Source organism: Rhynchophorus ferrugineus, unplaced genomic scaffold, assembly GCF_030347505.1.
Source record: "Rhynchophorus ferrugineus isolate W39M unplaced genomic scaffold, kcgeb_rfMv2 rfM1, whole genome shotgun sequence".
NCBI classification, from domain to species: domain Eukaryota; kingdom Metazoa; phylum Arthropoda; class Insecta; order Coleoptera; family Curculionidae; genus Rhynchophorus; species Rhynchophorus ferrugineus.
In genome coordinates, this window is record NW_027472580.1 from 10,932,276 (window position 1) to 10,957,953 (window position 25,678).

At 33.4% G+C, this 25,678-nt stretch overlaps 1 protein-coding gene across 6 annotated transcripts in view; it reads left to right on the plus strand.

Annotated features, from left to right (window-relative positions):
• Window positions 1–25,678, plus strand: part of chico (insulin receptor substrate 1 chico) — a 245,952-nt gene that overhangs the window by 144,486 nt on the left and 75,788 nt on the right. For all 6 annotated transcript variants that reach the window (XM_076416028.1, XM_076416048.1, XM_076416033.1 and 3 more), the window contains exons 2-3: window positions 7,534–7,721; window positions 13,119–13,210. In XM_076416028.1, coding sequence (XP_076272143.1) covers window positions 7,534–7,721; window positions 13,119–13,210 — 280 coding nt within the window. The remainder of the gene's footprint in view (window positions 1–7,533; window positions 7,722–13,118; window positions 13,211–25,678) is intronic.

Consider the following 25,678-nt stretch of genomic DNA (forward strand, 5'->3'; position numbering starts at 1 on the left):
TAGAAATTAGCATTAGCAAAAAACCTAACTAAAAGTTGTAAATAAAACATCCAGAAGAATCAAAATATTGTAAATAAGAACAAAATTATAAATATATTTTCAATCTATTGTTTTTATTATAATGAACAAATAGGATCAGTATAATAACAATATAATAATACCACAATAGTGCATTATTAAATCACATAATCTGTGGATTTAGTCGTAATATTTACTCGTATATGATCGTAAGCCTAAGGCAAACAATAACAAACTATAAAAGATTATCCAAAAATAGTAATAAATTTATTAAATCTATTTTTATATTTAACTGTTATTGTGTGAGGACCAAGGTTTTGGCTTTACGAAAATATATTTAGAACACCTAAATTTGTATACATCATACTCTATATAAAGTATCATGTTATATATTAATAGGGTAGAATTCGTCCCACCATTCTGAGACTGCAACACTTTCCATCCACATGGAAACATGCATTCATCGCAGTTATCCCCAAAAAAGGAGCTAAGTCATCACCTTCTGACTACAGACCTATCAGCCTACTAAGTTCCATTTCCAAACTTGCTGAAAGAGCAATTCTTTATGCTCTTAATGATTTTACGAAAACAAACAATATCATTCCAGATGAGCAATTCGGGTTCCGCGCTAAACATTCAGCCGTTCATCAGGCCCATCGGCTGGCCGCAAAAATCAACTGTACTTTTAACCGACGTGAAAGACTTGGAGCGGTCTTCTTGGACCTAACCAAAGCCTTTGACAAGGTTTGGCACTAAGGCTTAGTGGCGAAATGCATCCGATTAGGTCTACCTGATGACCTAACAGCTCTTATCAAATCATTTCTGTCAGGACGATCGTTCCAGGTGAAGATTAAAGATATTCTCTCTAGCCGGAAAACCATCGACGCAGAAGGTTGCAGGTCAACCCAGAGAAAACCCAGGCCATCTTCTTCCACAAGAAGCGTTTTGCACCGAGCATTTCGCGTCTTAAAATCGAGAACGCCGAAATCCTATGATCAGAAGAAGCCACCTATCTCGGTCTTGTCTTCGACCGCAAATTTAGGTGGAATTCCCACATTCAAAAGTCTCTCCATAAAGGTCAAGGTATTGTTAATTTGCTGTTCCCGCTTATCAACAGAGCCAGCAGGCTTCCTCTATCTATAAAATCTCTCCTGTACAAGATGCTGGTTCGATCAGTCGTTCTATACGGCTCCAGTGTCTATGTAAAATACGTCTCACCTAGCCAGGTGGAACGTCTCCAAGTGTTTCAAAACAAGATTCTCAGGAGAATTATCAATGCCCCATGGTTCGTCAGGAACAATCAAATTCATAGAGAAACAGACGTCCCCCAAGTTCACGATTTTATATCCGAGGTTTACTCGAGATATTTCTCCACTCTTCGTCTCTCGAACAATAGATGTATTACCGAGCTGGCCAATATTTTAGGCCAATAACTCATTCGGCTCTTCGTAGCCTTATTCTATCACAGTCGACACTACCCCGTCGTGCTCTAACTCCTAATTGTCTCGACCTTCTCCGGCGACCGATTAACTCATGTACCGCAAGCTTCGTGGTGTGATAACGACGCCACGTCCTTGCCTGGCCCTTGTGCCTCTTAACGGTGCTACCGGTTACGGGCACCCTCCTTACTAACAGTAAGAAGTATCAGTTAGGGTCATTGGATCAGCTGATAGGGTGGGGTTTAGTGGGTAGCCCAGAGGCAGTCTCCACATAACCAGTCCAACTCGCTTATTCTTGCGGGTCTTCCCGACCACGTATCCGTAATAGGATTCCCCTACCTGGTGCCAGGCCAAAAAAAAAAGAATTCGTCCCAACAGCCTTTTCTTATTTTTAGCGCTACTCAGAGTTCAGTATTGATCTCTCTTACTCATGACGATTACAGCAACAGTTATAGTCTCATTGAAATAAATTCATCATTACTCTAACTATCTATCAATTTTGTTAACTAAAGTTGTATTATTTGATATCGCTAAAGAAATACCATGGAATTTTATTTATAATATAATTAAAAATAGATACATATTAAGTTTAATTTAAAAATTAAAAACAACCGTGTCGTCCACTGTTGCAATATGTTTGTTTGGCAGTGTATAAAGGTTCAATATTTAGCCAAACTATTTGCTAAGCTTAACAACAAATTACGTAAACTTCTATCAAAAATTTACACAGAATTGTGAAATCCTTTCATATCACAAACAACATTACAGGCATATAGGTACGTACGAGTCTTTCGAAATATTTGATTTGTATTATTTTTGGTGTAGATTTTAATTACCTTACTATTTTTGAACTATATAATTAAACCGTCAAGAAGTATCAAATATTGGTTTTTCTTGAAAGACGATATTCTTTGGCTTTTGGAAGTTGTAGAGGATCAACGGTATGTCTCGTAGAAATATAAAATCTATATTATTCTTTATTATTATTTATTCTTGTGTGATATTGGGTGAGGACCAAGGTTTTGGCCTTACGAAAATATATCTAGAACTCCTAAATTTGTATATATCATACTCTGTTTTCTAAAAACTGCTTATATAGTCGATCAATTAACCTGCTTCCATATAAATCAAGATGGTGAGGTCGTTCCTCATTCTTGTCGAATACCAATCTTTGAATTATTTGCATGTTACTATATTTAACCCATCCCAATAGCCGGAGCTATCGTTTTCAAACTCCCTTGGGTATTTGTTTATATATATATATATATCTTGTATAAGTATCTTGTTATATATTAATAGGGTAGAATTCGCCCCAACAGCCTTTTCTTATTTTTAGCTCTACTCAGATTTCAGTATTGATCTCTCTTACTCGTGACGATTACAGCAACAGTTATAGTCTTTTAACAATTCTGTTGATATTTCAGAGCTCGATTCCACTATAACCGATAAATAAACGTACAAAAAACACATAGCATAGTGTATTCAACATTGAGGTTATCAGTTCTTGAATTCCGATAGCTCTATTGCGTGATGATAAAAAAATCAAAGAGATTAATATCACTAAAATCAATGTAGTCTACTGTTGTAAAATTTGATATGAACGAAGATCGCAACATCCCTAACTAAGAGGAAGTGTAAAATCAATAATAAAAGATGTTCAATGTAATTGGAGTAGTACATCTAAAGTAAAATCAAATATAAATGTAAAAGGTAATATTTACAGTAAAATAAACCAGACATTACGAGATCCTTATAGTTCTTCGTATACACATTTATAGACATTTTATAATTCGTAGAAACATTAATAGATTCGAAAATCCCAATAAAATCACTAAAAATGATAGAAAATAAGAAAAACCAAAGAATAAATTGCAGCACCACAAGTATAAGAAAAGAAAAGAAATAAATTAGAAATAAAATTAATCTAGAGCATAAATAGCATCAAAGTATAGAAGAACCCCATTTTAACGGTTGGTTGGTAACTAAAGGAAAACATCCTGTTGCAAGTTGTAGAGTTATTTATTGAGATTGATACAGAATATTTCTTAGATCATTCTTCGATTACATTGAAAAGCAATGCCAATCATCTAAACATAAATGCTCATAGTAACATATGTATCTGATACTGTCGTTCAAAGTAATTCGCGTTAAGGCCGTTCAAAGTCAAGGTTATCAATTCAAAAATAAATAATATAATGATCAAAACAGTGAAGATGTCTTATGAGTCACATATTGACAAGACAATAATGACGATTTAACCGAGAACCAAACAGCGAACTGATCGATTGATATTTATCATCGGTTCCATCGAGAATTCGAGGCAAACAGAAATTAATTTTAATGAGCCACCGCACGTCGACTCTCTTTGGCGTCGAGCTCTACTTCTTCAAAACAACGGTAAGGTCGACTTATATATATTTTTTCACGGCTGTACTGATGTAATCTAGAATTTAGGTTAGCAAATACGTCAAGGCACGGTTTTAAAAAAATATATGTGACACTGATTTGTCTGATTGTTGTTTACGTTTTACGTACCGATGTTGTTGCGTGTGTGTTGTCGGTGGTGTGATTCCCGACCGTTAGAATATAGCGATGAGCAGCGATATCAGCTGATGAACATCTGATGAATGGTTTGAAGTCAGAAATAATATAAGTTCGCTAACAATGGATCAAAAAGATATTCGTATGCGAGTTTTAAAAATGTTTTTTTAATTAATCAATTGTTGTAAATGTTATTAGTTTACTCAGTATATTAGGCCAAGCATAAAATGGTACGCAGCTTGGTGAGGTGATGCAGCGTAAGTTACGACTAGATTACATTGGAAGAAGAATTAATCGAATATGTGTGGATTCGGCCAGTTTTGTACGATATAAGTCATGCAGACTACATAAGGATTAAATTCTTTAATTAAAATTCTTCACTAAATTTTTAATTAAATTAAATTCTCCGTGAGTCTTTCTTCTTTTTAGATACAACTTCTCAGTTACCTTTTACTAGCCATCTGGTAGATAAACATTACCATTTCCGATTCGAATTCGTCTTCCGAATCAGACTCAGAACCAAATTCCAGTTCAGTCGTTATTAGTGCAGTATCAGTTGCCATTGTACCAAGCTTACTACTGCCTACAGCTTTCTACAGCTACTGCGAAGCGGGAACTGCAATCGTATTTGCGCGGTTTCGGCGTCTGGCAGTCTTATCCTGCGTATACTTGCCGTGATCCTCACTGCATCACCTCACCAAGTTGCGTCCCGTTTTGCGCTTGGCCTTACTGCAAAGTAACACACTATATCCCATGAGGGGAGCTAAGACCTAACCTAAGTGAATAAGATGTGGTATATATCTAGTTCAGCACAATCGCACTTAAATAAAATATATGGATTTCAATTTAGTTTGATTATATTTGACGTTTACATGCCTGGCTTCTATTGGGAAGTAAATTTATTTGTAGTATTATTACTTTTTGAAGAACAATTCATCGTAATGGGTTTAATATTTAGGACAAGTAATGGAATCTTGCAAAATTTAACTCAAAAAAGAATCAAACTATCAATGAATATGTTGCTCGAATATGCTAATATACCTTTCTTCTTCACTAAATAACGTAAAACATTTATTGATTACTCAATAATAACACAATTGATATATTCAATTATGTATATTCACATAATACTGATATATTTCCTTTATATTTCGTTTTTTCACAACATGTTCTCTAATTTTTTTATATTATTTAATTGTTACATTGCTGCAAGTCGTTGCCGATTAACCTACAATTTGTCTTTATGATAACTTATATCTAGATATATAACTAGGAGGACCCATCGGCCCTATCTCACTCTTTGGTGAAATAATGTTTATACATGTCGCTGCTGTATTTTTATTATATGCACCTCAATACACAAAACAAGATCTGATGGTTTGATTATTTTGAGTCTTTGTCCTGCTCTGGTGGTATCTAAAAATTGCAATACTTTAATATTCTCTTGAGAATGGAGTCTTTTATCGTGCCCCCTTGCAATTCTCTTGATTTCTTGACTGACTATGGGTATCTAAAGGTCTCGTTGTAGGTAGTTAGCCCTGTAGTATTTGGGTGCGTCCACAATACTTCTCAGGACTTTGTTCTGAAAAAATTGTATTTTGTTGAGGTTACTTTTTTCAGCACATCCCCATAATTGAACTCCGTATGTCCATATAGGTTTCAGTATTTGCTTACATAATAGCAATTTATTATGTACTGATAATTTTTTATTTAATTTACGATTTTCCTCTCAATTAGTCAGTACATTTTCCTATATTTCAATTCCGGTTTTTTTCTTTTCTTCTTTATATGTTCCTTCCTGCGAAGTTTAGCATCAAGATTCATGCCCAGATATTTAGCGTTGTTGTTATATATAATGTTATTGGTGCTTGTACGGTCCGATTGTAGGTGAAGTGCACATTCACAGATTTACTTTCGTTAATTTTTATTTTCCAAGCTTGTGTCCAATTATTTATATTGTCAATTGCCTGTTATAATTTCCGTGTGCCTTTTTCACTATTGTCTCCGACAGCTATAATCGCAGTATCATCAGCAAATGTAGCCATCGTAATATTCTCCATTTGTGGTATATCACAAGTGTATAGTAGATAAAGCAGTGATCCCAGTACACTTCCTTGTGGTACACCTGCTTTAGCTTCTTCTATTGTAGAGAGCTTCTTTAAATTTAAACCTTATTATAAAGGTTTAGGAAACAAAAACTTAATTTACACGGAAATATTATTACATTATACAAAGAGACAATAGGGGTAAAAATAGATGGCCGGATAGTCTGGGCCATATTACATAACAAATATACCTCGTATATTTGTATTCTTCACTTCTAACTATTTTCCATCTAGTAGCATTTATAAAATATTTTTTAAAACAGTGTTAATAAAATGATTAATAAAAATTAATTAATTAAATAATTAAAAGTTAATAAAATAAGTTTATAAAATATATTAACCACATATAAAATATTGTTTACAACAGTGTCAGTATCCATTCCTTAGATATCAAATGTATATATTTATAGGTCATATTTTGTAATAATCTAGGAACAGTGACATTAATATTGATATATACAAATTTAACATATCCTACCAAATAGTTTTAGGTAATTTTGTTGATGCTAGAATATATTATAATTTTATTCATATTTTAATTTTCGTTGCGTTTCGAATGAATTTTACATCAATAAAATATAGTTTACTACACACTCGATTTATTTGTTACTTTCATTTTATTTTCGTCCAATTTTCACAATTATATATAACAATTTAACAAATCAGTACAAACTAACCATAGAATTAGCAAATAATAAACACGAAGCGATGTATATTATCGAAATACGCATGTGCAGAACGCTTCCTGTAGTCTTGGTGTTATGGGACCAAGTTCTGTATTGCTTGGTCTATTCAAGATAACACGGTTTTCTTTTAATACTACAAATAATGTATCAATATCTAAAAATATTTAATTATATTTCGCACAATATGTATGATACTAGGGTTTACTATCATGATTATTCGCCTCCAGACTGGATCATCACGTTTTTGCTACTATAGACTTATTGCTGCTTTTGTTACTATAGACTTATTGTTGTTTTGAAACTGGAAACATTACACAATCTGTTTTTTATGTACTTAATGTATCTTCATCTACATTTTCATTAATGCTTTAATAGCATATTTAATGATCAACCTACTCTTTGAATGGATATTTTTATGTTTTTTTTATGTTTACTGCAAAAAGACCATCGAATTTATTCGCGGTAATATACTATTATACACCAAGAGATTTTTGCTAATTAGAGAAAATAATTGTGTAAAAGGTCTTCGAATCCACATGGACATAATGCTTAAAATCTTATAGCCAAGAATTTTTACAAGAATACTATCCATAAGGTAGCCAAATTCAATTATATTGAAAGTTTAAGGAGATTTTACATATTTTAGTATTTTTATAGAATTATAGGAGCATTGTCTATTTATTTAGTCGCAAACATTAACATGCTATTTTTTTTGTTCTTAACATTCCCTTTTTTTCTTTGCAGAATACGTATGGGAACTGAAAATGTGCGCCCGAGGCTTAGGCGTCGGAAGGACGGGAACCTACAGGTTCTGTTTGACCGCTAAAACAATAACCCTCGTTAAACTGGACCAAACCATGCCCACATCTATAGAGATTTCTTTAGCCAGTGTACGAAGCTGTGGCAACATCAAAGATTTCTTTTTCTTAGAGGTAAGTCTATTTAATATAACCTGTTTTATATCTCATTAATCCTCTCGACTAATTGTTATCAAATACAACTATCAAAGCTTTTCATATTTATTCGTCGTTAATTGTGTTTTTTTTTTGAGTAGAATGATTGACTTAATTTGAGCCAAATGCAGTACATTTTTGATTGCTAATCTAGAATGTACACTGTAAAGCTAAAAAAATACAACTAACCTCTTGGCAGTATTATCAACCCGAACTTGTATATGATGAAACTCTTAATAAGTATTTCACTAAAAGAAGAAAGAAAACATTTCTCAGAAAATATGTCATTTTGTCGCTTACCAACAATTTAGAATATTTTCCCTGTTTTGACCCAAATTCCCAAATATTCACAAATACCAGTCTATTTAAATATTGACAGAAAAAAATGTGTAAAATTCAATATTTAAAACCAATACCAAACTATAGAAAATGACTCATATTTCTCTAAAAATAAATAACTAAACCATATAACACTGATTACTCCCATATTCGATTTTTCATAGGTTTCTATAAAACAAATAACTTGCAGTATTTGTGATAAGATATGGAAATATGTAAGGAATCGAGTCAAAGTGGTGGACATAACAGGCATTATTTATACTAAACAACCATTAACTAATTTCAACTGATTTAAGATTAGAATCTAAGTCAAATGTTTCGCTTTGGTTTCTTCACCATTATTTGATCTAGATATTTATTTTTTCGTAAGCTGTTTTAAGTTTTTTTGTAGATCCCTTTTGTTTTATGCACAATTAACGGTGCTGTATCATTTGGCTTAGTGAATTTGGTTGTTACAATTGCTTCCTATTTATTTGCATCACTAGTATAGAGTAGATCAGGGTAGCTTCCAGGCAGTTGCCTTAAGAGACTTCTTAATGTATTTTCTCTATATTCAAACTCTTGTTTGATTCTCAACAGTTTCTTAGAGATGTAGGTTGTTAATGTATATCTATATCGCTTAGCTTAGAATCACTATACTATGCCTATAAAATTACAGAGCATATTTGTTTTTCTTAAAAAGAGGTTGCAATTATGCTTATTCTTCTATGGACCTGGTCATTGTTGGGTGCTTCTGTCTGAATTTAAACTGGTAGCCTGAGACTAGGTTACATAGTTAAGTTATGGGCCTCATTTTCTTTAATAATATATAGGATTTAGTAGCATTCGGTTGCTTATCTTCATGATTCTTGCTTAATTATTTTAGGATAATTAGTTGCCACTATTAATTATGCTGTAATTTGTCAGTACTTGTTTGAGAATATGTACTTTAGCCAGATTTTAGCAAAAACCCCTGTTTTTTTGTCGAGGGCTTTCGTCATCCCTACTTCTTTAACATTCTTTAACTAGTTTCCTGTGGGAGAGTTCCATATATTTAATGATGAGTATAATCTATTTGGGTTATAGTATTGAACTACTCATTCAGAGATCTACTCTTATGATCGATTACACTCAAATTTAGAAGTTGTAATATTTTTACTAAAATAGGAAACCATAACCTTAAGAAATGAGGATCCATTTTTTCTTTTCTTCAATGTTTCTTGTTCCATTTTAATGTTATGGAATGACTCTCTATGATGATATTATCAGCGAACTATGATTTCGACGACATATGCTCATTTAAAGAACTTCCAGTGATATTTATGTATTGGTTTCAGTTTGCAAGACCAACTATGTCTAAAATATAATGAGAATTGCAAAATTAAAATTGAATATCCATCTGTATCGATTTTCCTATTGACATTAGAACTATATAAATGCTTTTTTGACAATATTCACAAATCGATTATGGAATTATCCATTACTGTCAACTATTTGCAATCAAAATCTGCGATACTTGGTCATTATTAATGTGTTAAAATCACTGGTTCTGACATTCCTCTTTATAATAATGTAGGAATGTTCGTCTTGTCGGTCGGTCGGCCAAATGTGTGGCTGTCGATGCGATTGTTCGAATACTCACTACTATTTTATGGAAAGAATTTGCACGAGAACTGAAAATACTGGTTGAAGAAATACTTGTTTATTGTGATATTAAATGATACATGTGGTCGACGGGAGAATTGACAGGATATTAGGTGAGGTAAAGGAAGTACGCTAGCGCTGTGGAACTGGTACGGTTACAAGAGGGTGGAGACAAGAAAAGAACTTTTACCAAGTTGACCAGCTAGAACCAAATGGTCTTCTGCTGATTTCGCTTCGGATTCGGGGTATTATTGATTTGCGGGTGACAGAGACCCTGGGTTACGACTGGGATTATCGTAGTTTGTTTACTACCGAGGTTTGTGGATGGGTAGCGATTCAATCAAGGTGTTGTCGTGTTCTAAGGTGCCTATGGAGAACCGAATTCGAGGTGTGTATTGACGTTCCTCACGAACCATGGGGCATGGAATAACGCGCGGACTTTTTTGGGTTGGAACACTTGTAGTAGTTCAAGTTGTCTCTCAGAGACATATCTGTATCACACCTGTGCTCCGTTAAGTCAGACTGGACTGACTAGCATTTTATACGGTGTCGCTTTCTGTGGGATTGGAAGTTTACTTTTTCTGCAGAGGAGTGGAAATAGTACACGCCTTGGCACATAGCCTACAGTATTTAGAGCGAGACGTCGTCGTGATGGTCTTTTATAGCCTGGAACTGCATGGTACTAATACACTGACGTTGCCAACCTTTGAACTTGCTGTAAGTGAAAGCGTGGTAGCCTAAAGGGTTGTAGTGGTCGCTACTTATTGGAGACTTAAAGACTAAATCGAAAATATTTATTCTATGTAAAGAAATCGATTTAACAAATGTATTAGATTGTTTGTGCTTTCGTATTTTTGTCAAGAGATTTCGCTGATCAAGATATATGCATATATAACTCCTTATGCTATACTATTAATAGAAAATCGTTGACGTATATCCCCAAATATTGATTGAAAACCTTTTAATCGCAAGTTCTAGGAAGAAAATCGCGACTTTTATTTCATCGGAAATTCTAAAACACTATTGATGCCTCCGACGATAAAACCATCAAGTTACATTAGGTTTTATTTCGCGCGAAAGCGGCCGCCGTCTATATGACACCTAATAAATAACTGTCAAACCGCATCGGCCGTCAAAATAAAACGGTCGCCCCGCGAATCTATTTTCGCGTCTCCAGTTATTCACCGAGACATGATTCTAGAATTGTTTCTGTTCCACATCGAGTCTATAAATAAATAAAATGGTTTATTTTCTTAGGCGAACGTCTATCTTTAGGCGGCTATTTATAGAATAATTTAACTGCACTTAACGATCGTTGTAATTGTCAACTTTCGTTGGCGATTTTCTCACGTGAACCGGACAAGAATGTTAATGAATTATGGGATGGCTCGGCGCATTGTTGCTGCATCAATGAATGGGACGAGCGGATGACGGTGATCGGTGGGATTTAATAACAACAATTACCGGGGCTGTTCGGAAAATTTTTACTGATGTTTTATAGTGCAAGAGATATTTTTGATTCCCTGATTGATTTGTTATTTAAACATTGACTCTCGGAATGTCTTGATACTATTACAAGCAAATATTAATTGTTCGAATTAATTTTAAGTGAAGTGATTTACAATAGTTCTTTTTTCATGTGAATTGAATAAGATTGTCAATGAATTATGTGGGCTGGGTGAGATAATTTTTGATTTCCTTTTTACAGATACTCGGATGTTGTGGTGAATAAAACTAGAGCTTTTAATCAATTTTGAGCGATCTTCTTCAAATTATTTTGGGGATAACATTAATTAGTATAGGCTAATTAACACAGATAGAAATATAATAAATCATTATGTATTTAGTATTAAATTAATTATTTATTAGTAAAAATAGTATTTAGCAGGTGTACCGGAAAAGAATTACTGTTCCGTTTTTTTTTCGGAAAAAAAACTACATAATTTTCAAGAAAATAAAAAAAATCGTGCCCATATTTTGGACAATTTATAGATATTATGTCAAAAAACTGTTTTTGCTTTGAGCAAAGCCATTCCATCGAGCCATTTTCTAACCTCTTCGAAATTGGCGAAGTTCTGCTCTGAAAGCGCATGTCCCATTGATTCTAAAAGTTGATAGTCGGACGGGTCGAGGTCTGGAGAGTATGGCAGGTACGATAATATGTACCATCCAAGTGCTTTCAACGTTTCCATGACCGGTTTTGCTTTATGAGACGGTGATTTATCGTACTGTGAAATCCCTTTACCGTATCTTCAAGCACATTCTGAACGTTTTTCAATCAATGCATGATTCAAGTTGATCATTTGTTGTTTTGTAATACATCTCGCCACTCTAGTCCCACTAAACACAGAGTATTGTCTTGCGACCAAAACGATTTGGCCTAGGAGTCGGTCGGCCGGCTTCGCCAGGGCATAACCACAATTTTTTGTCCTTAGGGTTTTAAAAATAAATCCACTTTTCATCATCCGTCACTATTTGATAGAGTAATGACTTCCGATCATACCTTTGAAGCAGCCTTTCGCACGATTTTTCGATTTCCCATTTGCCTGTCGTTCAATCGATGTAGCACCTATATTCACCTAATTTCACCTCTCTTATGGGTAATAATAACCCTGTCTTGGTAATTGTCAGCAAATCATACAAGGGATTAAATTGCTTTTCAATTGTCACCCTAGCATACCTCTTTAGTTCATTTGTTTTTAATAAGTTTTGGTTCAATATTTGTCTTAACCTATGAATTTTGCCTGAGTCAATGAGCTCTATTGTTTATTGCTATTACATTAAAAAAATTATATATTATAAAACTACATACATCGTTCAATTTCTTCAATTAACGTTGGTATTGCTTTTATTCTATGGCCATTTTCTGCTATTTTTGGTGATTCTCAATATTTTTAGGACATGGCCATATTCTTATTGTAATTTTATATATTTATGTATTGTCATTTTTTATTTTTTGGTAGATATTTGTTTATCACCAAGCTTTTGTTTCCGCATAATGCTTTGAGACTAGATTCTGTTCTCTTATCTAACTACTACTATCTGTTCTAATAACTAATTTATCTGCCTAACTTGACGGTTGTTAATTTAGTATTCTTATCTTAGTTTTTTTCTTCATCTGTCTTACTTGTTTTTCATGTTTTAATATATCTTAATTTTTTTACTCTTCTATATTTCCTTTCCTATTTTACTTTAATATTTATAGGTGTTTCAGCTTTTTATTAATTGTATATTTGTTGCCTTATATTATATGTTAAAAGATTAACTCAATACATTAAAAAACTGCTAGAGTTTTATTTCCATATCTATGTAATACAGAAGCGATGGACGATAATAAGAATTAGTTTGCTAATTTATTATTTTTTTCACAACGATTGCTTTTTTATTGTAACACATTGTTACTATTTTTTCTAGGTTGGACGTTCTAGCAATTTGGGTGCTGGTGAGATATGGTTTGAAGCTGGAGATACCACTATAGCTTCCAATCTTCAAGATACAGTCAGCCAGTAAGTTGATTTTCATTTTTAAAGTTTATTTTTTTCAACTGATTATATATTAATTTAATAACTATTTTATTTGATATATCTCTTCGTCAGTAGCAATGACCATTATCAATAAAAACGACTATGTGTTATGCACTTATTGTTGTAGATTTATTTAATTTAAATAAGTAAATAAAATATGATTTCTACTCTCAAAATTTTCAATATTAAAAGTCGTAAACAGTGTCGAAGTGGTTTTTTAAAAAGTAAGTTTTATGTAGAATGGTATAATGGATAATATTAATTGATGTTATATAATATATCTATAGATAATATTAATTAAATTGGATAATATTATACCGCATAAAATGATACATTTTTAAGTAAGATTAGTTGTTCGAGAAGCGAACTGGTACTGTTAGATCAATAATTTTATTCAGTAAATTCGATATAATATCCATTAAAGCATACGTTTAATATAAAATTCTTCGCGGATTCATAAACTGAACGGTTTCCAACGGAACGTTATCCCATTCTTGTAACAAAACATTGTTAGCTTCAATGTTGTTAGATATGGAAATCTACTCCCCATTATGTGGCAAGCTTCTGCCTACTTAATAGATTCAATAGAAAGGTTCAATATTCAAAAACATTACAAAAGTTCCGGGACTTATGTCTTACTCATGTTAGTAACTGTCAGAGCTCATGTAAACATAAACACCAAAAGTGTATTTAAAACCCATTGTTTGCTCTCTTCTCTTGGGGGACTGTTTAAATAGAACTCAGTGTCTGAAGGAAGCCGAGTTGTCTTTACTTTCTTCTTATTCTTCTTGTTAACTATTTTATACATAGTGATTCTCTTCTTCAGATTCTGCGAGGAACTGTTGCTTTTTTGAATTCCTTTCTGACTTGATCTTGAAATGTTCAACCAGTTTTAGTTTTTTATTATAAAGTAAGAGCATTTTCTCCGGAGTGTCTCTTAAAATATCACATTTCTTTTTCTTCGTTTTTTTTTGCTTTGTGGATTCCGCTTTTTAGACATGTATTCATATAGAAAAGTTATGAAATGTGAAAGGTTTAGAAATCAAAAGCTATTAATTTACTAAAAACTTTTTTATTTTAAGGACACTGAGGGTGTATTAGGAAACAGACCGACCTGTCTTACTTGTTAACTATTTAGGTAGTTTTAGAAACAGATGGCCGGATGATCAGTGCCATATCACATAACACGTAACACAATGTATCACATAACACAATGTACGTTGGGAGTGCTTATAGTTGTTATAAAAATTGCTCTTGGACATCGATTATACCTTCTTCGGCCAGTCTGCCTTTGAAGATCTTCGAAATGGCAGTGTTTCTACCCAAATTTCCATGGCACCCCTCGATGCAATGGTTTTCCAAATTTTGTTGACTCCATATTCCAACACCGCTAAGGAACTCAGCTACTGCAATCCGCGTTTGGTAACCGTCCACCTTGACCTTGTTGATGACTAGGAGTCGTTGGAGCATCTTCAATCCATCTTTTGTGATACAGCTTAAGCTGCGATACTTGGGCCCTAACCCACCAACTTAACTACACCAAGGATCGCTTTGGGTAACTGCGGCACGATTACCTATCCAACGTCAACTTGTCTTCTCTTCACGATAATTAATTTGAGTCCGTTTAATTGAATAATTTAAAAAGAAAACAGCTTTTATGATCTACTCGGAACCCTACCGACGGCGCCAGTTATAAAATGTGAAAGGGTTTTAAACAAAAAAAAAACTGTTTTATTTTACGAAGACAGGCGACTGAGACGACTTGAACACCTATACAAAGAGACAGTGAGCGTCCTTATCTATTATAAAACAGATCCGTCTATCTCACTCGTTTACCATTCAGGTGGTTTTAGAAACAGATGGCCGAATGGTCAGGGCTGTATTATATAACATTCATACTCCGAACGCCCAAAATATCTCAAACTCTTTTCGACACATATGTTAAGAAACTAAACAAACGAATATCGGCAACACCGCATCCAGACAGAATCATCCGAGACGCGATCATCCTGCTGAATGGTTGTCGGATCGTCCAAAAATGTCCGGAGAGTTGACGGGCGCGACAATTACTGACAATGAAAACGGCAAAAGATCAAAAATAATTAAGCGAAAAACGGTGCCAACGGCTATGCCAAATGCGTGAGCAACGCGCTCGCCGCGTCCCCCCTGCAGTCTAGACGCATAAATTTCCCCGTCGGACGGACGAACTTTCCGAAGGATTAGACCGAGTGCCGAAGAAAAACGGCCAACCTTGAGGAACGCCGGCGCTCGTTTTCGGGTCCGGAACGCTAACCAACAAAACAAACACACGCACACGAAATCCTCGGGACGTTTTCCCGGCCGCTTTTATTTTAGGATTGCTGGAATACCGGTCTGTTTTGTAAAATTTTGGGATTTCTCTTTTGTTTGTGTTAAATTATTGATGAAAAGAACCTTTTCAATATCAGAATTGCTTTTTTGAGGCCGGCTTGGTGGCGCAGTGGGAAAGGCGATAGGACGGTCCTCCTACTGTTGCGATAGCCGTGGATTCCAATCCTGTTGTGATTGTTTAAAATTTGTGAATGTCCTAGGCAAAAGTATATATATATATATATATATATATATATATATATATATATATATTTTTTTTTTTGCTTCTTCCTGGCATGTCTTTATATATTTTGTCGACAGTGGGATGTTGATGTGGTAATTATCAAATCGTAAATCCATTTGGCACTTCTTTAACATTTTATCCGTATGTTGGTCTTTATCTGAACAAAGGAGGCACAAGAAAAAAACACAATTTTTAGATCTGAGCAACCAAAATCTGTTCATAAGCCTAAGATTTGGGATGAATCGAAATCAACAGCCCATTTTTTTAAATTGGTTCTATTTTTCTATGTAATCAATAAATTCATTGTTTTACTATTTTAACCAAGAAATTTGTGAGCAGAAAATTAAAAATATACATTTTCACCGAGTGACCACTTGCACAGCTTTCGGTACCCATGGCTTGTCATTGTTTACTACAACAAAAATTAAAGTACTGCAAATTCGCATCTTTGACTTCATTTGTCATAATTTTTACAGGCTTTCCGAGCATATCACGTCCGCAACTGCAACAAAGCCCTTTGAATCAACTTTACAGCATTGTCTCTGCATTTTCACATTCTGAAGAACAATCACAGTAGAAAAACAAGTTTCAAATGATGTTTAATACAACGTTAGCTGACAGCCGTCTTAATAACGCAGTGATGTCACCATGTGCGAACTCAAAAACTAGAATTAATCTTGACACACAGATTGAAGATCCGATTTCAGAGCGTCAAATAACTTTAAGAAACATTATCATCTCCTAGGGCCCAAAAGTTGATGCGAACTTATAAGCTTGTGTAATCAAAAGGCTCATTTGGAGAATACACTGGATATAGCAGAATTTACATTAGAGTTGCGATTATGTAACTCGAATCCGTTATTGCTGGACTACTTTGTTATAATGCCTCATTCATTTTATTCTATTAATGTCAATACACTACACCTCGCGTATTTTACCATATGCATTGTAAGACTTCATGGTAACGAATATTCCGCTTCGTTGTTGATGTCGATGGCTCTTCTGGACTGACCCCTGTCTTTTTTGCTTGAAATTGTCAGATTTACTTTTCATCACCAGTTACAATACGTCACAGAAAACTTCTTTATTTGCGCGGCAAGCAATGAAACCACGATTTTGAAGAAGCTCCAATGAAATTTTCAGTAAATTCGTGTGGTAGCCATTTTTTGTCTTTTTGGATCTTTCTGATGACATGGAAACGTCTAAAAATAGTTGATCTAAAATATGCTAAGTGAGTCTGAAATTTCTTTGAGGATTTAAGCTGGGTTGAGCTAGGAAATCTTGTAATTCATTGTACTTGAACTCTTTAATCATCCAGAGCATCTTCTGTCATCTCCAGCATCATACGCACTCGATCCGTCGCTAGTTTTATAGACGCAAGCTTTTTATCGAAAGAATTTACGGTTTCTGAGTTTTTAAACAAGAGGCCTCTGTCCTTTTTATAGTATTTACTAGCGACCCGCCCCGGCTTCGCACGGGTGCAATGCTGATACTAAATTAAATACACTACAGAAAAAATATGAACGTTGTATATAAAAACATAGCGGCCCGCTCCGACTTTGCACGGGCATAAAATATATATGCTTATGTCACTCAATGAAAACATGATTAAAATCGATCCAGTATTTTTGGTTCATTCATTACTGCCCTTGGCCTGCACGCATTAAATTTGGAGTAAAACAATTCCTCTTCCCCTATACTTACTATGAAGATTTCCTGCTATCTTTGGAATATCTAAATTCATACAATTTTTATTACATTACACATTTTTAAACGCAAATTTTAAATTTGTAATATTTCCGAAAATATTTGTTTAATTTACATGCTGTAAGGAACCATATTGATCTATATTAATTGCAGACTGTATTTAAGGTACTTAATTCGATAAGGATTAATGCCGTATTGCTTAAAATAGCTTCGTAAATAAGCCATTTTCTCACGTAAAAAGTAAACAATAAAAATGGTTAATGTGGGTTATCCCTAAAAGATAAACATATACCATCGCGGACTTTTTTGTAGACCTTTTTATGGTGTACCATACTGTAGTACATTAATTTGATCCAAATCGTAGGGTTAGGCAGCGTTTTTGCTAATTGCTAAAAAAAATATTTTAATTTACGACATCACGTTAGAAACCTCTAAAATTAGCAATGTTGCCTTAGTATATTATGCATGTGTTATACATATAAACCTTCCTCTTGAATCACTCTATCTATTGAAAAAAACCGCATCGAAATCCGTTGCGTAGTTTTAAAGATTTAAGCGCACATAGGGATATAGGGACAGAAAAGGCGACTTTGTTTTATACTATGTAGTGATGTTGCTCCACACATTCTCATTCTCATTCACTCATGTTAACAATTAAGTATTTTAAATTATATACACAGTTAAAGTTTTGCTTCAAACACAAAAAGTAACTGCAACTGGGACAACTGTAAATATCCAATCTAATGAATTATACAATAAAGTAAAAATTAATTTTGTCCAGATTCTATACCATATTACTGAACAACAACTATAACAATAATACTAAAATATAGTTAAATAGTACTTTCAATGGTATTTTGGTTCTTTGCCAAAAAAAGTCGCTGGTTCGAATCCCGCTCTGAGCCTAGTTTTGTGTGATTATTTATAGTAATGATCAAGCTGGGTAAGATCGGATGACTTCTGACATCATTTGTGCGTCGATCACTCGTTATAGAACGTAGTTAATGTTTAAGGTTCATGGTTCGAAGCCCATGTAAAACAACAGACTCGTTCATTAAAAATATCCAAAATACCAACGTTATTATGTTATTCTACTGCGGTAAAAATGTTTGTATCAAGACTAAAATTGTACGTTGATATATCTTGATTTGCCCATCGCTTGATTTTTTTAATTAAGATTCAATTTGTACAATTCAGAAACCACCTCATTTACCTGATTAGACTACGTCAGATCATCATTAGCATCGTTGGTTGAGGATCCTAAACTCCGATTTTGATTTTGCATACGTGGTTTTGGAGCTAGGCAAAATACATGCTTTATTGTATTTTATTTTTGCATGTATAGAATTCTAAATCAGGTGTTATCTAAATAGAACTAATAGAAGATCCATTCCAGCTAATTAATCAGTAAAAGAAGAATTTCCTTTCACGAACACTAGATTTTTAAATTCACTATCAGACAAACGGTCTCTTGTTGGGGAATGAATAAAATTTGTTAAAGAAAACTTTTCGAAAGGAAATCTCTCTAAGCTCTCTTTTAACAGACGGGCTTAAAATTCCCGGTCCTAACGCATAGGCTAGGCGCTAGATTTGTTGCATTCACCGCTTTTTCATTTAGTACTAACCTTCTAAAGAAAGCTGTTAAAATTTCATGATATTCTACTCACAAGTTTGTGAGTTATTGTGCCAAGAGTGACACTACTTTTGTTACTTTCGAAACAGTGGATCAAAAACAATTTCATGTTTCAATTTTGCAATGGTTCTTGACGGGAAAAAATACCGTTCAAACGAAGCAATGACTTGATAAAGTGTTATAAGAACTCCGTTCCATCAGAAACTGCAATAAAGGTTGGTTTCCGGCCTTCAAAGGTGGCCGTAGATGATGCAGAAAACATAAAAAAAACACAAAATCATTTTGAATAATCGAAGAGTGAAGTTGCGTGCGTGAGTTAACATTGTAAAGATATCAAAATAACGTGTCGGTTTTATATTGCATGAGCATTCAACTATGTGAAAGCTCTATTAAAAGTGGTTGCCGCGTTTACTCATTGTTCACCAAAACATTTTTAAACGTAACAAATCGGAATGTTTGCATCAATATGTGACAATGGATGAAATATGGATCACTTCACTTCAAGAAAACGATGTCATCTGAGTGGAGAGCGACTAGTGAACCTCATCCAAAGCGCCGGAAAGCACAACAGCTCGAACTCTAACATCGACTGGAAAGGTTATGGGCCTCGGTATTCTGGGATGTTCGTGGTGTAATATTCATCGACTACATCCAAATGTCGCTCGAAGGAGGAAATTATCGCTGAAACTGACACCTATTTTGAAGCAAAAGATAAATCGTTCTAAAAGTTATATTGAAACGTTAGAGCGGCGCTGGAATGATTGTGTGGCTCTTGGTGTAACAATTCTTACCTTGAACGTAATATAAGTAAAGAGCAACTGATATCAATACTTCAATGGAAGTCTCTAGGTATTCTACTTCTATGGCTGAGAAAGTGTTAGTTTTACTGTAACGGTTGCCATTTTGCTTATGAAAGCTTTTCGGACATAACTTTCTATAGAATGCATCTATTAATAAGATCGCTAAATATATTTATAATCGATTGTGTTTTAAAGCCAACGTCAGGTATTTGAAATATCAATTACAAACTACATTTTTAACCGACTTCGAAAAAGGAGGAGGCTATCTTCAGCTGTATATATTTTTTTAATGTATGTTCGCCGATTTCTCGTCATTTGTGGACCGATTTTCAAAATTCTTTTTTTAAGCCCAAAGAATACAAAAATAATAATATAATTTTTTTTAGTAATTTTCTTTTTATATATTTTGTGAATTCGACTCAATTTTTTTGTTTGTATATATTTGTATTGCAATTACGTTTTATCACTATAAAAAATAATGGTCAACCCTGAGCGCCTTTGTATATAAGAGGGATTACCTTGTAGGAGACAAAATCAATTTCGAAAAATAAATGCCCGTTTGCTGTTTTTATTTATTTCATTTAGTTTTATTTTTTATCACATTGGCAAACAGACCAATAAAAAAACAATATATCGTTAATAACTAACGATTATTGTATTATTGTTGTTTATTGAATGAAAACGTTCTGTAGTAAAACACGCAAATTTGCGACATATGAAAAGTTCAATTTAAACAAATATCGGACGTGAATGTGCAAAAATCATAAAATTTGTTGTGACGCCAACAAAACAATAAAACAAACACTTGCCGATGCGAACGTAAAATTAGTCATAAAAAAACACAAAAATCAATTACGTCGAAAAAAGTAAATATCGTTTCGACAGCCTCGCTATCGATACGTAATTTATTTGTGCCGACCGCTTATTAGCTGGCGCCCCCTAAACACGTGTATTACTATTGAAAATTTTCAAATACACATTGTCGTAGCAGGCCGAGATAAAATAATCGAAAATGTAACAGCTCCCGATAGTTTTTCAAAACAACAATGAAAACCATTAGAAATTGGATCTAAAATGTAGCCGTGCCAAGATGATAGAAAAAAACAAAATAATATTGTATACTGGGTGTCCCAAAGGAATAGTTTTCTTTTAATACGTTTTTATTCAAAAAATATCTAACGGATTGACGAATCGAAACAAACGAACATCGCAATTGATTTTATTTGGAAAAATATATCATCTATATGATAACTGCAGGAACACACTTTTGTTTAATGATACATGCTACAATAAAATTTCAGACTTTCGGCAGAAAAAAGGTTAAACTGTGTCAAATCCGAACTGTTTGAGGGCCTAAGGATATAATCTGCTATGTGTATATATTTCATACCTCCTCTATGAAAATCACGTTCTTTCATTGGAGAATAGTTCATTCTTGATGTTTTAATAACCACTGTTGGCAGACTTATAATTTTGGATAGTACCAAATGATAGGTATCAAAAGTTTCTGTTTGTTAGTAAAATTTTAACATAACAGCACAGTGAATGATATACATATCAAGTGAATTTTAACGTGAGATATCAGTCATTTTATTATTAATGTGTATTCCTGAAACCAATAATGTCAGTTTTGTCTTTTATAAAGTTTTTCAGAATGCGAAATTCGTTCAAACTCGCGCATACATCCTAAAACTCTATAAACACTACTCATCCTTTCCGTGACCGTGCCAGATACGGTTTCTATTTAATAACGCTCCAAATGTCTTTTAAATTATTTTTTCCTTTCAGTTAATCCTAGAAAATGTATTACAAAGCCCATTTTTAAACAATTTATTGAAATTTAGTTGGAATTTGCGATGAAAAACTGAGTTTAATTACGTGGGGTACCTTGAAAAAGTCTTGTTTTAATAGTTTACTGACCAAGTATAATAAGAAATAGGAACAGTCGCATATGAAAATAGGCATAAGAAAATAGAAGACAAATAAGTGTATAGAGCAAAAAGTGTATGATATTTCCGAAAAATATAGTCTCAAGATAGCATACATAAACAGGATGTTAATTAGCCATGCTAGTGAAACTGCATATGCATCATATACTTAAATGGCTAAAACCATGATTCATTGTCAATATCTCAAAATCTAATTAAATATAAAATACTTTTTTATTTATAAGTCAAACTCAAGAGTGGCATTATTTCAATCTTCTGTGGTATGCAAGGTAGTTCTGATGTCCTTGATATAATTAGATATAAGATTTGTTATGTATTTTTTTTACAAATTTTATTACTGATAAGTATACGCCACAAGAACGAGCGAAAATAGGGACAATATTTATTGAAAATAATCGTTGCCATTATTGCCACTCAGCGCAATTTGCGTCCATATTAGCGGGACTTTTACCCCACGTTATATATACAACAAGTGAGGTTAAGTTAATATTGCGAAGTGTGTGGATGTGGATGATAGAAGTAACATATATATAATTAATTTGTCGTGTAGCATCTTATGTATAATTCATAAATAATTTCGAGAGGTATTTAATATGTCTGAAAACCGAAATCCAAAGAATTAAAGGCCCCAACCAAGCATCATTGAATAAAAGCAAATTACATATAGGCATATCTCTAAACAATCCGAAATTGGATAGGCTTTTATTAGCTTGATGCACCTGTTCGTCTACGCCACTGAATTAGATTTTTTTATAGCTCAGCGATCGATAATAAAAAAAATGAAAAACAGCTAATAAAAAAGCGTCCAACTGATGTCGCAACTCGAACAAGTTGTTTTGAACAGCGTGCCATTTTACGTAATGATTCTTCTACAGTGTAAAACAATGCGATAGTTTTTTTATGATAGCGCATGAAGCTGAGAGGAAAAATTAAAAATTTAGTACCGATTAACGTTGATATATCGATTGAAGTATGAAAAAATACACTGTTAATTAACATGTCTTATATGTATTAGACTTCGAGTCTGACATATATTAAAAATGTTAGATGTATTGATCATAAACCTTTCCATTACAAGCAAGATGCAGGGCCAATATATTATCTTTAATTTAAATTTATTGATCAGAATGATCAAATGCAAAGTGTGAGAGAAAATTATAAATGTCAAAACTCTTAGATGGTATTAACACAAAATAGATTTTAAAAATGTATGTATTTTACGCGACTGAATATTTTTCCTCTCTTATTTATGCCAACTTTTGACCGGCTCACATAGCGACAGAATGCAGTCATTTGTTTACTAATTTGACTTAAATGGGATAAGGTAACTCATAAGGCTGAAAAGTCACGGGCGTAACAAAGAACGCTTTTTTTTTTGTTCAAAATTATTCATCAACGTAATCTCCATCAAGAGCCACACGATCAACTGCCACTTTTGTAGAACAATTTATCTTTTGCCTGAAAATAGGCCAGTCACCAGTTTGCTGTACACTCAGATGACGATCATTTTGATTCCGGAGTGAAGTGATGGATCCAGGTTTCATCAAGTGTCACAAATCGACGCAAAAATTCCGGTTTGTTACGTTTAAACATGGCCAAACATTGCTCAGGATCATCAAAACGTTCTTGTTTTTGGTCAACCGTGAGCAAATGCGGCACCCACTTTGAACAGAGCTTTTTGATTTTAGCGCATTTTTTTAAATGTTTTCTGGTGTTATCACCTCATTTGTACGTCCACTGCGTTCTGCATCATCGGTGTCTCTGAGGCCACGTTTGAAGTCAGAAAGCTAACGTTTTATTGTTGTTTCTGATGGAGCGGAGCCCTTATAATACTTTTCAAGCCTTTTTTTGCTTCCCTTGACCGATATTTTTTACCCATCAAGAAGCAGTGTAAAATTAAAACACGAAATGGATTTTGATTCATTGTTTTAAAAATAACAAAAGTAGTGCCACTCTTAGCACAATATCATGAAATTTTATCAGCTTTCTCCAGAAGGTTAGTATTAACTGAAAAAGAGCTGAATGTAATATATAGCGCCATCTATGTGTTAGGGTCCGGGACTATTCAGCCCATTTGTTAATTGTAACACTAAAATTCAGTATTGCATTAATATTAACGTATTAAAGAAATGGTGTTTTCATGTTCTATTACTTTGACTTTGCACTTTGCACAATGTTACTTTATACGGATTATAATAAATTTGACGATCGTCTTTAGCTTGCCATCATGATCTTGAATCAACATAAGAGTTTTAGTCTCCAGACCTTGCTACCTCCACATCGCTATAACAGTATAAGCTAAAATTATTATTGTAATTTTTTGTACAACTGTTTGTAGCTGGATATAACAAACAAAACCATTACAAGATTCATGTTATTTGCCAGATTTAACTGCGGTTAACTTCAAATTTAAAAAGGTGTCCCCTCTGACTGTTACCCAATCTAATTGACCAGCATTTTCAGAATTATGAATGAACAAACAAATTAAGTAAATTCATAAATCTCTTCAAAAACTTGTTATGTCGAATCTGTCATAAAAATAGTCCTTTAAAACTAATTTGCATTCTTTTTTCACTATTTTACTACTTAAATATTCCTTTTTGATAGGGTAAACTGGGTTTTAAAATACTAACTTCTTGATTGTTTGGTTGGCTATCATATATAATTTTTTAATGATTTATTAATTACTTATAGTGATAGTCAAGTATTTTTACGGACGGAGCATCATCACCATAAGTTTCTAAAAGTCCGATGGGCTTCAGCAGTGGATTTGTGCAAACTAAATAACAAAAGTAACTAAATGAAAAATTTGTGGATCTAAAACTGTATATAGCATTATTGTACTATTTCTAGAGTTATGAATGATTGGATCCAAAGTTTCTACCAATAACGAAGCTATAACTATGTGACGTCATCATGATTCAGAACAAATGCAAGACTTCCTGTTACGGTATATATCAGTAAATATTGATAAAAACCGATAAATTAATTCTCGTTAAAATATAGAATATATTGCATTAAGCATTATCAATGAAAACTAATAAATTGTCACCTATTTACCTGTTTTTACCGATGATAACAATTTTCTAGGAATTGTGTTACACTGTATGTTTGTAATGGAGTGGCACCGTTTACATGGTTGCGCCAGTGATATTCAGTAATCAAAACAAAACGTCTAGATATAATTTGATAATCTCCTAAACAAAATCACATGGAGCACGCATGATATCGTATACAGACGCCTTGATGTTTGCTGAAAACATAATAATTTTTCAACAATTTCATTTTATATCAGCTATTTTGAACTAAAATGTAATCTTCAGTTTTCGTAAAGCAAAAATTAACTGCTATTTACTAGACAAAAAGAATAAAAGATTTTCCTAATCAGACTTTCATACATTAAATTTTACACATTGGACATTAAAGTTATTCAATTTATACTAACTTTTATACTGGTCAAGAAATACATTTTGAGAATTAAAAAAGTTTTCTCCAAAACTACATTAAGAAGAACAACTTGTAAACTAATAATTGGAATAACATACAATTTAGTAAAAGTATCCTTTCAAGATTACTTTGTTAAAATTATTAAATAATTTCTCACTGGTATATCTAAATATTATAGCCAGCTTGGTAGCGCAGTAGTAAAGGCAGCAGGACGGTCCTCCGACTGTTGGATAGTCGCGGGTTCGAATCCTGTTGGGACCTGGTCGTAAAGTGTACGGTTGTGATTGTTTAATATTTATGATTTTTCTAAGCAAGAGTGTA